Source organism: Melospiza melodia, chromosome Z, assembly GCF_035770615.1.
Source record: "Melospiza melodia melodia isolate bMelMel2 chromosome Z, bMelMel2.pri, whole genome shotgun sequence".
Taxonomy (NCBI): Eukaryota; Metazoa; Chordata; class Aves; order Passeriformes; family Passerellidae; genus Melospiza; species Melospiza melodia.
This window is the reverse complement of record NC_086226.1, coordinates 46704465-46722825: the sequence shown is the minus strand read 5'-3', so window position 1 is coordinate 46722825 and position 18361 is coordinate 46704465. Positions and strand designations below refer to the sequence as shown.

At 37.1% G+C, this 18361-nt stretch overlaps 1 protein-coding gene across 20 annotated transcripts in view; it reads left to right on the top strand.

The window, feature by feature from the left end:
• The window catches only part of PTPRD (protein tyrosine phosphatase receptor type D), a 1164217-nt gene that overhangs the window by 1009192 nt on the left and 136664 nt on the right, over window positions 1-18361 (top strand). For 14 of the 20 annotated variants that reach the window (XM_063180609.1, XM_063180606.1, XM_063180607.1 and 11 more), the window contains 3 exons: window positions 12641-12829; window positions 14818-14835; window positions 16601-16711. In XM_063180609.1, coding sequence (XP_063036679.1) covers window positions 12641-12829; window positions 14818-14835; window positions 16601-16711 — 318 coding nt within the window. The remainder of the gene's footprint in view (window positions 1-12640; window positions 12830-14817; window positions 14836-16600; window positions 16712-18361) is intronic. The other 6 variants (XM_063180610.1, XM_063180611.1, XM_063180604.1 and 3 more) reach the window with 1 other exon arrangement.

Below are 18361 nucleotides of genomic sequence, written 5' to 3'. Positions count from 1 at the left end.
TTGCTTGCATTACTTCTGAGCACAGGGCCTTCCACTGACTTTTAATTCACCACTGGACGCATGCACATCTGCTGTTATCAAGCATTCTGTTTTCTTCACTGGTACCTTCTTCATGAAACTTACCAGATGCTAAGTCTGTTGACGAAGCTGGTGTGGAGGCTTTCTGTGGTTACACTGGTTTTGATGTACTTGACATATACAATGCTCTGTTAGGCTTACTCTGTCACACTGTGTCTGCTCAAAGGCAGGAGCTGGCTCTCCACAGCTGTTTGACTTCATTAACTATTTGTCACAAAACAGTTTGTGATGGATTTGCAAGTAACTGACAAAACATGAAACTTTCTTCTATTCTTTCTCTGTTTCTCATCCTCTACCTGCCCTGCTTGACATGGTGGCTCTCACCCTTCTGGCAATCACACTGCACTATTCAAACACTGTCCCAGACTGCAGTCACTGCAGTCCATGACTTCCAGCTATGTTGAACAGCTGTTTTTTTTGTGTACATGCCAGTGAAGTATTCCACCGAAACTGAAGCATCACTGTTTTTTGTTAAATAATTATCATTTTCATTTGCAGAAATTTCTTCTAAAAAATAGCAGAACAAACCAAAGCAAAATCAACTGGAAGCCACCAAGGCTCGTAATTTAAAAAGATCACGAATGATTGATGGTCTTTGATTAGATGGATAAAAGTTAGTGAAGAAATTAAACATAATCTGTGAAAACAAAAAGCTTGCCTATACTATATATAAAATGAGTATTATTTGCTATGAAAACTATTAAAAATATTATGGAACACATTTTAGTTGTAATTTAAATATATTCACTCAGACTCTAGACTAAAAAAATTCAATTTACACTGCCTGTTGTGGACTTTAATTTGCCAACTTTTTTAGAGTTAGCACTGAATTATTATTTAAATAATTATTTAAAATAATGAAAAAGTAGTTAAAAATAATTATGATGTGCTTAGAGGTGTGAACCTTGATCTCAACCTATAAAAGAGTTTTTTAAAAAATAACGCTTTTTTACATCCTATATTCCTATGCCCAGCCAAGATCTTATTTCAAATTAATGACAATATAAATTGTGTTGGAATTAGTCAAGCAAGTTGTAGCAATAGTTATAGCAAAACTGAGTAAATCTGGTGTTGTTCTGTGTTCAACATCTTATGAATGAATTCCCACATCACTCTTCATTTACAGTTCCATGAGAAATATTAGCTGTTGTTTCTAGACAAATGTTAAAGTGCCATGTTTAAAGTAATCTTTCTCCCTCAGCATTCCAGAGAGCCTGCTTGAGTATGCTCCATTCAGCTCACAGTATTTCACAATACCTCTTTCAAGGCCATGTGAATATTATTGTGAAAAATGTGTTGGAGGAGCATAGGACAGGAGCAAGCTCCCAGCAGATGAGAGTGAGTGCTGGCTTGCATCACCTCTGCAAGCAGAATGCAGGGCCTCTGCCGTGCTTCAGAGCATGCTGGGGTGTTGAGCATTTTCTTTCACACAATAACTCAGAGTACAGACATTATCTATCATTTCTAATAGCAGCACTCACTATTATACCGTGAAACATGTTCAATCACAGACTGTTCCCACTTACTTCATCTTAGGGCAGCAGCAAAATTTCAGATAGGACTCAAAGTCGCAAGCCACAGTTCTAAACATTGGGTTTGGGTGACAAAATGAACCTTTGATGTTATGAATCTTGAGTCTTTATGGGATGAAAACCTTGAAATGTTGACTGCCTTAGCCGTAGGTGTACTATGAAGTGTTAATGTCAAGTTCTGCGTGACTCCATGCTCATTAGAGGTTTTTTGTGAGCAGTGGTTATTCAGTTTGTCACAGGACTGTGAAAAGCTGAATTTTAAGCAGTGTGTGTCCTCTGCTAGAGAGAAAGCCCTTCAGTATCCTTCTAACCAGAAGCCAATGGTGTTTTCCCCCTGTCTTTGGAGTGTTATTCTTTAGACAAAGAACTTACTTTAAGTGGTGAAACTCACCCCAAACAAAAAAGCAATTCATATCTACTCCCTTCTCTGCTTTTTCCTACACTTTTTCTTCTCTGCTGTCAGATCCCTGTAAGGAGATAGGCATCTTCTCGGTATCTGCAAAAAGGAATGTTGCCATAAGTGATGGCACACACAAATAGTGAGAGGGATTCCTCCCTCATATTCAGGCATATGAAGAGTGAAGTCTGGAGCACACCCACTACCAAGCAATCAGAGAATAACTTCACCATCTAGTTATAAAGGAACTACTTCCTTCCTTCTGTTAAAGGTTCATACAGTTTCAAAGATGCCATGTGTTTTAACTTCTGCCAGAACTTTGTATTCTGTCTTTTGCTTATATATATTGGGAGTACATGATAAAAGGCATTGTTTTGTGTCTTACATATTCCAGTGATTTCTTAATTGAAAAAAAACATGTTGATAGTGGTAGAAAGACTTAAGGCAAGCAAAGAAAGGATAAAAATGGGAGGCGACTGTGTCTATTGCTTTTTTACAGTCACCTGTCTGTAATCATGTAAGCATTATGAAGGTTGTAAGCATGATCTTCAGACCACTGAAGATGAATGCAGCATTGGATATAGAAAAATGGTTCATATTTTGCATACGTAGCATTAGTTCAACACTGAATAGTACTGAATTTCAGGGGATATCTTCTTCGACTGCATTTTTCCAAAGTTCAGTTTCTGTTCTGATAACATATCTCTTCTTTCCCTGTCACTTCAGCAGTAATAGGACTTCTGTTGTTTGATGGGGGTTTTTTAATACTTACATTTGCTGGTTATTGAAATGATGCAGTAACATTCAAATTGCTACGTCTGTACGGGTGCATTGTTGTGCTGGGCACCAGAAAATCAGTTGAAATGCATAGACACTACCTTACTGTTTAATTCTGAACCAAAATGGCTTTTAGCATCCTGAATGAAATATCCTTTGTTAAAACTTAAGGAATACAGTTTCATAACCCTTATTCCTCATTTCTTTCTTTTAGGGAGCTAAACAGTAGGAGAATCTATCTAACCACCATCTATCTCCTCTTTTGGAGCATCTATCTAACCACTTAGCAAATTGAAAATATCGCCTTTCTCTTTCTAAAATGTGCAAGTTTAATGCTGAAGTAGAAATGCAGAAAATAATGTTGTTCTCCTTTAGAAACAATATTTCAACAAAGTTAATGGTTTTGACAAGTTGCTTTGTCAGGTTCTGCAGCTGTGGCATTAATGCGGTTAGTACAGTTTATTGTTGACAGTTTGGGTTACAGAGTACATAGGCTGCATTAAAAAGCATTCGAGAAGATTATGGCATTGAGGAAACAATTCCTTGAAAGCAGTGTAACATCAGTAACAGAAATGGCCATGACAAGGAAGGAAGGAGAGGCAGACTGTATGATCTGAGAACTCCTTTGACAGACTGCTCTTCTTTCTTTCTTACTTCTTTCTCTCTTGCTCTTTTGAACACAAGAAAACAAGATGCTCCTACTCCGTTCTCAAACTGAGATGTTAGAACTTGATTGTGATGATTTACTGCTTTACACTTATTCATTTTATTGCTTTATACTGAATGAGTACAAGTTAACTACTTATAGAAACTGTCATGTATTTGCTAGTTTAAATATTTTAACATTGAGCACTAATGAGTAGAAGGGAGTGGAAGAAAAGGAAAAGAATGTTTTTGTGTGTTCTGGACCAGTCAGAATATTCAAGCTACTAACATGAAAAGTGTGCTATGGTGTACATATGAACCTACTGCTCATCTTATTATTTACCTCACCATAAAGCTGTGTGTGAGTGAGAACGTAAAGTGTAAAACAAGAACTGCCTGCATTGCACTGTTTTCAGCTTTATTTTTCAAATAAAAGTAAAGAGAACCTAAAAGCACAAATATTAGTTAAAATTATTGACTGGATAGAGAAAGCATGCTTTTTTGTTTTTCTGATCTTGATTCTTGGCAAGCCCCAGTTTAACCCCGATTTAACCCCGATTTAGTGTAATCTAAATCCTAACCCTGTCTGGAAACTAAGCCTTAAATTAGAAACAGTAATCATGGAAATTCATGTTGCTGCCCTTAGCAGTCCTCTTGTCTTTTATTCACCAGTGCAGAATAGACTTTCCTAAATATATGATCGCCTGCTCTTAAACGACCACATTCTCTGCCTTTGTTTCATTACCTCAGACTCTGAGTCCTCTCTTTGTGTTAGATACATCTGGTAGAGATGCTTGGATTCCCTTTTTTTTTTTTTTTTTTTTTTTTTTTTGAGACACAGCTTTTTGTATTTCCTATTACATTCCAAATGAACAGAACAGACATCCAAATTTGGGCATATTGATGTTCAGATGATATGCTCTGCTCTAAGCTATGACACGCCCATGTAGAGATCTGAAAATAAAGCCTTACTTTGAGGCTTGTGTTTTCATATGAATGATGAATCCACAAATGTTAATTCTTGTTATTCAGATATCATGTCATTTTTAAAGCAGATTGAGAGGTATTTCATTGTTCATTTGAGACAGGTCATTTTGGGGAAAGCTTGCTATGTGCAGTCTAATTTTGCAGATTTTGAGAACTGGTGAAAGGTGCAAATTCCTTTTTCTTTATTAGAAGATATCTAATTTCAAAGGCTCAGTGCACTCATTTGTTAAAACAGAGAACTTATTTAAAGCTAAATGCTAATAACAATGAATGTTAACTGACTTAATGCAATGTGAAATTGCTGCTTCAACATTCATACAAATGATAATTCAGTCTAAGTGGCTCTGTGTTCTGTTATATAGACATTACTTTGCAATTTGCAGGGTAATTGCATACAGAGCTACTAAACAAATTTGTTTTCTTTTGTATCAAAATGTGCTTTGCACATCTCTTCAGTATATGAAGATACTTTGAAATGCATGGGTTTTGATGGGATGGTATGGACAGCTGTTCTTATGCTGAATTTTTACTGATCATCTTATCAATGTCTAATTCACTTTCCTCATGTGCTAAAATAGTGTGAAATTAAAAAGAACTCCCAACCAATACCGAGATCTATTATTCTAGTGTAGACATTACCCTGCTTTACTGATATACAACACCAGTAAGTATCCATCTGTATATAGCAAATTTGAACAAAGGATCCCACAAAATAATTTATTGTGTGTTCATAATTGCTTCTATTTTCCAAAATTTGCCTTGTATAGTGTTTCAGTACAAATAATGTTTATTAACTGACACTTCTCTGATGCTTTATGTATTTTAAATCCAATTTAATTTTTATGTATAATTAGAATTGGCTCTGGTTTTATTTTTTAATTCCTTTATATCCATGGTTCTTCAATAATAGTACAGAATACCAACTTCCCTGCAAAATGGTGATTTTAGTTCCTCCCCTAGTCTCTTTGATTTTACTGTTCTCAATCCTGCATTCAGTTCAGAAGGAAGAAGAATGATTTTGAATAATACGGTCATGATGTCAAAACAGTTCAAATTATATGCTGCTGCCATCTGGAATAGTGAAAATAAAAGCTTTATTTACACTGTTCTTTGAAATAATAAACTTTATTGTGGCAGTTTATCTTCAGTATCTATAATGTATTCTGGGAATGCTCCATGTGTGCCTTTTTATTCTGTGAACTGCAGAATGACTGAAATTTGCCTGTGGCAAACCTATCAGGGAATCCTGAAATAGATTCACTTTCTTTTCTTTCTGAATAGAGAACCACCTTCCATTTGCACAATAAGAATAACTGGTTTACATAACCAAAATTTTCAAGAGGCACAGTCAAGTATTGTGAGTATGTATTTTAGCTAGGCAGATACACAGATTTAACTACAGGTTAATATTCTGTTCTACATATGAATATGAGTTCCAGTTTCATATTCTGAAACATGGATGTTTCGGTGGTGAAAATAGTTAAGGTGAAATTAAATACTTAACAAACATACTGGCCAGTTTTCTTGACAATGTCTGGTCTTAAGTTCTGATGCTATTACTGTGCCTTTATAGTTCATAATCCAAAACCAAAGTCATAGCAATTTGCTTTGGATATCCATATCGTAGTAATATCATCATATTGTACTGTAACTCAGAAGACTATTCACATTATTCAGTCTTTCTTTTTAAATCATGATTGTGATTGCCAGAGTGATTCAGTAAGGTAGCTGTGCAAAATTTAAGACTTCAAGACTCAATCTGTTTCTAAAAGGTAACACTCTTCTTGCTGCTAGCAGGGCCTATGCATGGTCTGAAAGTTACCTGTTACAGAAAACATAGTAAAAATGTTAAGAAGCTGTGGCACAAATCCTAGCTAAATATGGCTGTCTTCCTTTTTCTTTAGCTGTGTTGTATATTAGACATGCAGGTTTTACCACAAAGCGTCAAAGCCATTGTAATGAAATCCTCTTCTTTCTTTGAGTCCAGCTTCTGCATACAGTCTTACAGTACACCTGCATAGCTTGGGAAGTTCCATTCCTGAAATTTTATGAAATAATTACATCACTAAAAAAAAACCTAAAAAAGAGATTGCACCTTTTTTTTGTTAAGATTAGAGGAAACAGAGTTAAGCAGTGAGCAGAACAGAGTTTATAATATATAGTTGTGGCGCAGCTATGATTTTTTCTATCATTACCACTTAAAGATAAGTATGCTTTCTTTTTTTGATAGAACATAATTTTAAATTGTGGCTATTTTCAAGATACCACTCCATCAAAGTTACTGTTCACGCAAAAACACTGAGTTTGAGTCTCTAAATGCTGTTGCATTTATGAGGGCAAGCTCACCTCTCGGACAAATGAAGCAACAAGTAAAATAATGTATTTTATATTTGTTTAAGGTATACTTATATTGAAATCTGAATGTAAAGGGTAATGTGCTTTTTCCAATAAAGCTTCTTGGAAGGGAAGCAATTACTAAACTGGCAGCAAGGACATTGTTTACAGAACATAGAATCATAAAATGGCCTGTGTTGGAAGGTATTTTAAAGGTCATCTATTTCCAAACCCTGTAGAATGCACAGGGACACCTTCCACTAGATCAGATTGCTCAGAGCCCTATCCAACCTGACCTTGAACAATTCCTTGCCGGGTTCAATTCCAGCTTCACCTAGGCATTCCTGACCTCATCCCTTCACAACCATACTTCATATCGCTCCTCTTCTTAGGTCACCACCCATCCTAGCTCTAACTGCTTGTCCATTTACTTCTTTCCTTTCACTCTGACCAGCAGTTCCCTACTCAGCCCTGCTGTTCCCTTGCCTTCCTTGCCCAGTTTCTTGCTCCTGGGGTTTGCCAGCTCTTGCACGTGGTGGAAGACTTCCTTAAAGGTCTGCCAGCTCAGTTCCACTCCCTTGTCCCTGAGGAAAGTCTCCCAGTGGATCTCACTGGCTATCTCCTTGAAGAGCTGGAAGTCTGCTTTCCTAAAGTTCAGGGCCTAACTTTGTTCCTCACCTGGCCCATAGCCCTCAGGACTGCAAACTCCAGCAATGTGTGGTCACTGCAGCCCAGACTCCTTCCAACACTGATGTTCACATCAGCTCACTTCCACTGGTGCCCTTCAGATCCAGGATTGTATCCCCTCTGGAAGGGCTGCCGTCTATTCCTCTGCTCCAGAAAGTATCCCTCATGCTTTCCAAGAGTCTCCTGGCTTGCCTGCAGCTTGCTGTGCTGCTTTCCCAGCAGATTTTGGGATGGTTGAAATGCCCCAGCAGGACAAGAGCCTGTGAGGATGATGCCTCCTGTAGCTGGAGCAAGAAGGCTTCATCAGTAGGGTCCCTTTGATCAGGGGTCTGCACTTAAAACCATCCACAAGGTTCCCTTTGTTGCTTTGGTCCCTGATCCTTAGCCACAGGCATTTGCCCTGCTCGTGGCTGCTCTTCAGAGGCAGCTCTTCACACTCAGTCTGCCTCCTGATGTAGAGGGCCACCCCTCTGCCTCTCTCTTTCCTCACCTCTCTCTTCTGGAGAGCCTGTAGCCATCAGTAGTCACACTCCAGTCACATCCCACCAGGTTTCAGTAATGGCAAGAGGGTGACAACTTTCTGGCAGCTCAGTGGCTTCCAGCTTCTGTTTGTTGTCCATTTTGTGTGCCTTGGGTGAGCAATGTCAAACTGATTGAATGTACAGAGATTTGAGAAATACGAAGAGCTATGATCCAAAGCAAGGCAAGGTCATTTTGTTGCATTCTCTCTTATGGGCTTATCTGGTAATCTCTCTCTGTAATTGTTTTCTACATTGTTCAGATCATACGCTGACAAATAACTTCTGTGAAGTCATGCAGCAATTGGAAATTTTACTAGTGCTGTACTAAATGCATTCTTTTAATGCCAATAATGAAATTCAGCACCTTTAAGACAAATAACAGATTCAAAGTATGTGGCCTATTTCTAAATCACTTGTATCTGTCATCCTAAACAAAATACGTATTACATGTGTAAGTCACTAAACCACAAGGACAGAAAAATCTGACCTTTAATGGCCTCTAAAAATGACAGTACCAAATGGCTTTGAGAAGGTCAAGTCTGATTTAAATTGTTGATGAATTGGAAACTAATTGTCTGGAACTGAATTTTACATGGGAAGAGCAGAATATACTGTAGTTTAGAACCTAGTGAGTATATTAATGATCAGTAAAAAATATTTTTCCTGGCCACCTCACATAAAATTATAGCGATACCAATATATAAAAAATTTGTAATAGTTACTTTCCTCTTACTGTGGCTGAGATGCAGTTCTACAATGATTTGATGCTCAGCTTTGTTTCCTAGAGTGTTTGATGATCTGTCATACTTGGTATCACTAATGTGTAAAGACAGTTGTACAAATTATGAATAAACTTATAGGACAAAAAGTAAATAACATCCTAAAAATGAAATCCACTGTGATAAGCCTTCCAGTTAGAAATTTCATTATTTCCCTTGTCCATTTGATGTTGTATATCTGGGTTTATTGCCAGATACCTGAAAGCCAGGTTGGATACCAGCCACAACTGTCAAAAATATAACAGTTCTGGGTATTTGAATGTTCGATTTTGATGTTTCTCATGAAAATTTCATGAAGAGCATTCATTCAAAGAGATTGTATGCATAAGGCAGATGGATGGAATTTAATTGCCCTTATTAAAAATAAGAAAGGGAGGCTCTTTACTACTTCATCCTATTAACATTCAAGATAGATTATCTTTGTTGTACACTTAGGTATTTGCAAAAGGGACTCTAGGGTTTTTTGTATAAGCCAAGTAGGAAAGGTAAGGTCATAAAAATCCTGTTCTGTGTCCCAAGTCAAATCTTGTCAGCTAATACCAAAGCAAGGACTTTTATAAGCAGACATGAAACATACCTTTCTTTGGGAAGAGCCTATGGCTGGTGAATGATTTGGCATTTATCAACTGATTGGTAGAAATCCTTGTCCTGAAGAGTCATGAAAGCTTTCTGGAGAGTTTTGTTCACAGTACCAAGGCCCTGGAATTGTTGGTGAATTGGGTCAAGATTATTTCTCCTCTGTTCTTCCAGTTGCAGGTGTTAGCATTGAAAGAAACAGATGGACCCACATGATTCCATGACGAGTGTCATCACCAAAATGTTGATTTCTTTGATAATAGGATGGCCTATATATGTGGCACCAGCTTGCTGAATGAAGGCGGGATTCAGCTCTCTCCAAGGGGGAAGGGATTCTTTGGTGAAGGGCTAGCAGGCTTATTGATAGGGGTTTAAATTAGACATGAGGGGAGGGAGATATCATCAGGTTTAATAGTGATAAAGTGTGGGACTTGCCATCCCACACATACTAATTAGATTGCTGAGCCAGAAAGTCTGGAGAGGGTATGCAGGTCAGCAGCAGAGCACCAAGACAGTCCAGCCACACCAGACAGAAAGTCAGCGTCATTGGGGAGCAACTTAAAACCCCTTTATGCTAACGCACGCAGCATGGGTGGTACTAGAGATGTGTGGATGCCTGCAGGTCTATGACTTTAATTGGCATCATGGAAACACAGGGACCTCTCTTATGACTAGAGTGTTGGGATGAAAGAATGCAGCCAATACACATCATATTTGAAAACTCGTGGCAGTCCAGTGATGTTCCCACCAACAGGAAAGGGGAAAACATGACCCCACTTTCAAAAAGGGAGATAAGGAAGACCAGAGAATTACAGGCCAAGCAGTCTCACATCAGTGCTTGTAGAGGTCGTGGAACAGATCCTCCTGGAAAACATGCTAAGAGACCCTGAAAATAATTAGGTGATTGTTGACAGCCAACATGGCTTCACTAAAGTCAAATCACGCCTGACAAATTTGGTGGCCTTCTAGGATTGCGTTACAGCAGTGTTGAACAAGGAAGGGCAGCAGAAATCATGTGCATGGATTTGTGTGGAGCATGTGACACTCTTCCAAATATCATCCTTGTCTCTAAACTGGAGAAGCAGGAATTTTGACAGGTGGAACTCTTGGTGGATAAAAAATTGGCTGGATGGTGGCTCTCCTAGAGTTGCAGTCAACAGCTCAATGTCTAGTGTCAGCTGAAAATCCTCAGGGATTCATATTGGGCCCAGTGCTACTTGCACCTTTGTCAGCAACATGGGCAGTGGGATTGAGTGCTCCCTTAGCAGATATGCCAGTGACACCACGCTGTGTGATGGGGTCACCCCAGTGAAGGACATGGATTGACCTTAACAGGCTTGAGACGTGGAACCTGAGGAAGTGCAACAAGGCTGAGTGAAAGGTTCTGTACCTGTGTTGGGGTCATTCCAAATAATAATAGAGACTTAGTGGAAAACAAATTGAGGCTTACCCTGGGAAGAAAGACAGGATATTTGTGGATGAAAAGTTTGATATGACCCTGCAATGTACACTCGCTGCTCAGAAAGCCAATCTTATCCTGGACTGCATCAGAGGCATGTCTAGGAGGTGAGGGGATATACTTATACCTTTCTGTTCTTTTGTTGTGAGACTCCCACCTGGAGTACTGTGTCCAGGTCTGGAACCTCCATTAGAAGAAAGACTTTGATTAGTTAGAATGAGTCAATTAGATAGCCACAAGTTGTTGAGAGGTCTGAAATACCTCTTCTACAAAGAAGAGCTGAGAGAGTTGGGGCTGTTCAGCCGAGAAAGGATAAAGCTCTAGTGACCTTGTTGTGCTTTCCAGTACCTAAAGGGGCACTACAGGAAGGCTGGAGAGGAGCTTTTCAAAAGGGATAGGAAATGGGAGATTTTCCCTAAGCTGAAGGAGAGTAGGTTTTGATTAGATCTTAAGAAAAGCTTTACTCTGAGGATGGTGAGGCACTGAAATAGGTTGCTCAGACAGGTTGTGGATCCCCCATCTCTGAAGGTGTACAAGACCAGGTTGGATGTATCTCTGAGTAATTTGGTCTAGTGGAAGAGATTTCTGTCCATCGCAGAGGGGTTGAATGTAGATTTTGTTTAAGGTCCTAAACCATTCTGTTATTCTGTGGTTATCTATGTGCACTTGTATTGCAAACCGTTAAGTAGCTCATGAGCAACATCATACCCCAGGAACTACAAAGATCTGTAGGCTGTGTTTGCTGTACATATTTTCAGAAAAGTCAGAAGACTTACCTGATATCTTTGAAAATGTGACACTTCTTAACTAAAGAGAGTTAATGTTGAACAATTTCTCCTGTTAGTTTTATCCCCTAATCAATTGCATGTCAGTAATGATTAGTTAAGACATTAAATAACATGTGGCTTATAGTGAGTGTTTATCCCCTTTGGTTATTTTTGATTTTCGTTTTTGAATGGAATTATTATTTTTCAGTAAAAATATTTTTGCCGTTGCAGTGGAAATGAGTAGCAAGATTTTTTATTTCAAACGGGTTATTTTAGCTATGCAAACTTGATTTCTGAGAAATTTCCTTATCCTACTGGGTTTTCAGTGTTACTTGCTAGCAGGTGTCACATTATGAAGGCCAATTACTCTGCGCAATGTTTTTTAATATTTCAGTATTAACCATGCTAGCATGAGGATTTGGGGCTGTATCTGAGTATTTTAATAGACCCTGTTGTATCTATTCAATGTCATTGTGAGTTTCAGGCCACTTTAACTTTGCTGTCCGCACAGCTGCAGTGTTTAGAATTTCTCAGTGTTTTGCAGTCCTGTAAGGCATTCATCTTTGCAGCACTCCCCTGTAGCAGTAAAGCACTATCAAGTCCATCTGTAGGATGGACAATCAAAGCACACGGACAATAGATGTTAAACAACAGCAGATAAGTAATAATGATAGAAGCAAGAAACATAACCTAGGTCTTCTGAGTTAGCGGCCAGATCTTACACTGCACAGTGATCCTTCCTGGTGTACTTCTCTGGTATAAAGAGGAGTTTTCCTTAAGGTTGGTAGATTTGATAATGGTAACTTGATATTTCATGTAAAATAGTAGGGCCTCTTGCAAGAAGGGCAACATCAGTGTTGTATGGTACCTCAGTATGGGTCCAGTGATTGCCTGCTAACTAGTGTATCTCGTATGATTTTATAATTATAAAGATTATAGCCATTTTTAAGTAACTTTTTCTTTTGTATCAGCATTTTGATCAATTGTTTGTTGTTTATAAATAATTAGGTGATCACTAAATGTTAAGCAGCATGATTCGGGCTTTCATGCAGCACTGTACAACTGAAATTAAATCCCTCAATTTATAAATTTCTTTTTCAGAGGATCAAATTCCTCGAGGTTTTCCAACCATTGATATGGGCCCACAGCTGAAGGTGGTTGAACGAACTCGTACAGCTACCATGTTGTGCGCAGCCAGTGGCAATCCTGATCCTGAAATAACTTGGTTCAAAGATTTCTTACCTGTTGACACAAGCAACAACAATGGCCGCATCAAGCAGCTACGCTCAGGTAAGGTCTTGTTTCCACCAACGCCCAGAGTTGTTCTCTCTCACTTTTTCTTTCTTTTCTTTCTCTTCCTTTTTTAAAAATATTTTATTTATAGGTAATAATTTCTCTTTCCCCTCTCCTTTTCTGTGTTACTGAGTGTGTTGTCCATGTCTGTGATGTTGTCATAGCTTTCTATAGAGTCTGTCTCTATGTGTTTTGCAGCTTCTGTTTACTCCACATTGCTCACTGCTGTGACTGTATTTTTTGATAATTTTTTTCTTTACTGCTTTCTGCAGTACTTGATGGATCCATTTTCTCCTCTTTCTTTCTTCTTTCCTTTTAATTTTTTTTTAACAAATTTATTTCAACATTGGACTTCATTCAGAAATTGCAAGGAGTACCAATGGTTATATTCATCAAAACCAAAACCTGCATTAGACGCTTCAATTAAAATCTAAAATGTGTTTATTGCTGTCTTTTCCACATTTGACTTCACCAAAGATTAGCCAGTTTGGACACATCTTCTTTCCTCTCACAAATACATAAAGCACAGTACTTCTTCCCATGCAGATTTATAACTGAAAAAAAAAAAAAGGGAAATGAAATCTTTGGGAAATCTATGGAACAAACTTGGGGGTTTTTTGCTGGCTGAGCATTTTTCCAACACATTTAGCCACAGTAGTGTGCGTCCACGCTAAAGCTTTATGAATCCTATATTTTCTGGATCTACAGAAGTCTGCTTTTGGTGTAGATTCCAGCTTTTGCTGCTCTTTCTCTCTCTTTGCCCCTTGCACCTTCCTAGCAGTTCTCTTACTCTCCTCCTGCCTTAGTTTATTCTTTTGCTCTCTTTAGATTAAAAACAAAACAAAACAAAACCAGAAACAGCCAAACAAATCTCTAAATTTATCGAGTTTAATGCTTATCCCAAAATAAGATCAGATCATTGATCACTGGGATATAATGAGCTTTTTTCTTCAACAATTGTAGTAGTTATCGTTGTAGAATCTAAGTTGTTTAATCACGTGTCTTCCCAGAATTCTCAGCTTTTGACCTGTCCTGTGATGTTAAATCGTCTTGTTAACCTACTTTTTGCTTGTTGTCAGCAGAACTGTGTAAATTAACCTTCTGTTAATGTAAATTAAGATTTTTTTTCACATGTGACATAGATGATTTAGTATATAAAGCTTTAACTGAAAACTTTGTACCAAATTATAAGGAATATAATAATATTTTTATGCTGTCTTTCTTCTCTCCGTATTTAAATCTCCAGAATCTATTGGTAAGTGCTTAGTTCTGAAGCGCACTTCACCCCCACTAATTTCCATATTCAGAATATTATGATTATGATTATGATAATTATTATATGATTAGTATTATTATTCTTAAAATGCATGGCATGCATTTTACTAACAGTCAGTGTAGTCACCAGACCCCTATAGTGGCGCACACGCACACCTCCACAGAAATGTTGTCTTATCAGTCATAGCAACACCTAAAAGAAACAGTACACATGTATCACAAAGATCTAGAACAGTAAATGCCATAATCCAGCCTAAACTGCAGTGTTTGTTTTGAGATAGACTTCAGTATATCCTCTTTTTATATATATATAGATCTATATATATATATTTAAATAGAATTTCCAATATTTTCCTAAAATATGTCATAAGTACAGTTTTGTAAAGTTTCCTTTAAGTATTTGAGGCATATTTGATACATTTCTAACCCTATATAACCGAACGTCTAAGAACTCAGATGCTACTCTGAGAATGGCAGTGCAGCCAATTATAGCCTTTTTGCCCTTTGTGGTACAATGCAATTTGCTTTTATAACCTGATAATACTATCTAATATATTCCTGTTTTAACAGTATAGTAATTCAAGTTTCTCTTAAGACCTTATTTAATTCTGTAAATCTAATTTGATTCTTCTTCCAAAGCCCTAGCCTCCTTCTTCTCGTACTAATGCTTCTTCTTTCTAATCTTATTTGCATTCATATTATCCACCCAGGTGGTACACCAATAAGAGGTAAGAGTGCTGAACTAACGTTCACAGAATGATCTTACTCATTCTTTCTGTCCTTTCATCCCTCTCATCTTTGTCCTGTTTTTGGTTTTGTTTTGTTTTGTTTTCCATAAGGAAAAAACAAAACAAAATAAAAACCATGGAAATGTCCATCATCTGATTTTCTTTTTCCTTTGTCCTCCTGTTTGGTTATGATCAGTGACTCTCATATTGTGACCTTTCTTTCTTCACATTGCCTTTTCCTTTCCCCTTTTCATTTGTTCATTTAAAAAAAAAAAAAAAAAAAAAAAAAAAAAAAAAAAAAGTGATATGCTTCAAAGAAAGCATATCCACGTCTCCTGGCCATAGCCCAGTCACAGCGTACCATTTGTCCCTCTTTTTTCTTTTTCTTTTTCTTCTTCTTCTTCTCTTTTTTCTACTTCTTCTTTTTCTTCTTTTTTCTTTTTCTTCTTTTTTTTCTTCTTTTTTTCCTTCCTCTTTTTTATTTTTGTCCAACTGGAGCAAAAAAAGATCATTTTTTTTTCTTCCTTAGCTGTTCTTTTCCTGGACCAAAGCCAAGATGGTCTGGAGAACAGTAGCAGACATGCAGAAGACAACATGGACTATCTTCTTTTTGTCTTATCTTTCATAAAAGGTTTTTGGTTTTGTTCTTCTTCAATCCTTTTTTTTTCTTTAACTTCATAAAATTGAAAATTATGTATCCCCTCCCTAAAGAATTACAGAAGTGGTTTTTTTCCTTTTATTGTGGTTTTGCCTTTTTTTTTTTTTTTTTTTTTTTGGTTGTTGTAGTTTTCTTTTTTTTTGGAATTCTCTCACCTCTGGATTTTTGGATCTTCTAATCTACAGGCTTTGGAAATGAAAGGTTACTGACTCATTATTCTTGGTGGTATGTGGTATTGTTGGTTTTTGATTCTCTAGCAAAACTGTTTACTTCTTTTGTAATTCTTGTTTTATATTTTTCTTGGGTTTTGTGACACCACACTGCTAATCCCACTTGTGGATTTTGATGGGTGTCTCAGGAGGGGCCCTCCTATGGTCCTCAGCAGTGGTTGGTTGGTTCTTCCTTGTTGGCGTAGACCATGCTTTTGAAACTTTTTTGTCTTCTAATTCAACTGCTCTTTGTTTTTCAGCAAATGTACTTTAAGATTGTAAGTTGCGGAAAACGGTCTTTCTTTTCTTATCAATCTGCATGTCTTAAAGGAGTTTTATTTCTTTAAAATAATATTTTGATAACTGTAAATGACTAATACAATTTCTTTTTTTTCACTTCAAGCAGCCTTTTTGTTCTTGCTGCGCATTTTTGGCTTTCTTCAGCAGAAGATTTCTTGAAGTCTGTCCTGCTTTTTTATGAGTACCACCTTTTGTGCTACTTTTGTTACTAGATTGAAACAATTAAATAAAAAATAAAAAACTATAATGACCCAACTATTTAATCTCTATTGTTTTATTAAAAGCCATTCTTCCTTGAAGCAGTCTCACCCATCTTCATTTAATGGCTTAGGAAATAGTATTGTTTAGACAGGGTTTTGTTGTGTTTTTTTTTGCCAAATGCTGATTGTTTTCCTGTGCTAGCACTGATGATGTGAAAAAAATAATCTCTGTTTTTTTCATTGCATCATTTTCTGTCTGTGCACCTTAGCAAGAAAATGAATCGACGTTGAGTGGACCTTCGCATACAAGCTTTTCATATTGTTGAGAGGTGTATTATTATGGATGTAAAAAGCCTTCTCTGACCCTCTTTTTGGCAATGTATTTTATATTCATACAGGTGCCCTCCAAATTGAACTGAGTGAAGAATCTGACCAAGGCAAATATGAGTGTGTTGCAACCAACAGTGCGGGTACACGCTATTCTGCCCCTGCCAATCTATATGTCAGAGGTAGGAATGACATAACCCTGGCATCCACTGTTCATGCAGGTTCAGGGCTAAGATACTCTCAGGATCTGTACAGTAACCACTGTAATGACCAAAATGCCATGGTAAATGTGTCAATTGTAAAGCTAATTTTAAACTGTGGAGGAAAGGCTTGGGGTTTATTTTGTTCTTTTAAAGCACTCTTGAGTCCAGTCTATCCTGTGGGTTAAGGTTTGTAAGTATATTTATATTTTTGCATTTTAACTTTACTTTTTTTCCTGCATTAAGTTAAATTGTGCTTTGCATTTATTTTCTTGTATTTGTTTTGTTTTATTTTGCGTTTCTTTTCAAACTACTGAAGTGACTGCTCTGTGTGCCACTAATCAGCTGAGTGTAACCCCGGGGCATTGAGGTGTATGCCTACCTGACCTCTGCTGTCTAACTGCAAAGGAAAGGCTTCTAACATTATAACTTTATGTATGCAGAGCACAACTGTATTTTCTTCTTTTCTCTTTCTTCTTAATATATATGTATGTGTATATATATAAAAATATATATATTTTTTTTTAGTGTAGACTTGTAAGTGAAGTGCAGTCCTTTAGAATGATAGGGGTCAATTGGCTATATTATTTTAAGAAATTGCCTTTGTGTATGACAGGTATCACTAATAATAAAACCATTATCTTCTTCTGTATGGTGGTAAAAATGGTTATTAACATATTGAATTTTCTTTTTGATTCACCTAGAAAGAAGGGCTTTGTTTCAGGCAGTATTTCCTACGTCTGATTGATGTAGAGTTCTGTAAAACAAAGCCTATTACATACATACATACATATGTGTGTATATATATATGTGTGTGTGTGTGTGTGTCTATTTTTTAAGGGGATGGGCGGGGGAAATAGGAATGAAAATATAAACAGCTTAAACCTTACAGTAGGATGGATGACCTTACAGATAAAGCCTAGCCTGATTTTGAAATTTTTTTAGAGCTGATTTTTCTATCAACCTGATGCGTTTTCATATGGTGTTACTCTTTTCGCTAATTAAAAAAGAAAAAGAAAGGAAAACCTTTCATAGTTATAACATCCGTAGAAATTTATTTGATCTTTTATTTTCTTTCTCTTCTCCTCCAACATACTGACTCTCCTGTACTGCATGAGGCATGTATACCTTTATATCCAAAGGAAAATTTCAAAATTATGCTAGCTATTGTTTCCATTGTAGCTGTGGAAAATGCTAACTTTTCAAGATGAGGTAGGAAGGTTTAATTAGAGCAAGTAGAGATGTTCAAGTAGCAGTTGAAAGCCTTGATATGGCCTTTTTACTCTCTCTGTGTTTCCCTTGTTTTTCTCCTTTCCTCATTTCATTGTGTTCTGCATCAAACCCCCTACATCCCTCAGAGCTGCGAGAAGGTTGGTGTGTTTTTTACTTTTTACCCACCTTACAAAACTATTAATTAAACCAATAACAAAGAATACAAATGAAATGAATGTAGCTGCATTGTGGCATTTTTTAAGTTAATGTTATGTTTAAGCGGAGAATGCTCTGGTCATGGCTTTTGATGAGTGCTGGTATCTAACTGTTGTGCATGACACGAGAGAATGAACCTGGATGCATGGCAATCTCTTTAGCTTTTAATACTAACGTCTACTAAACTTGGTCAGTGTTCCTGCT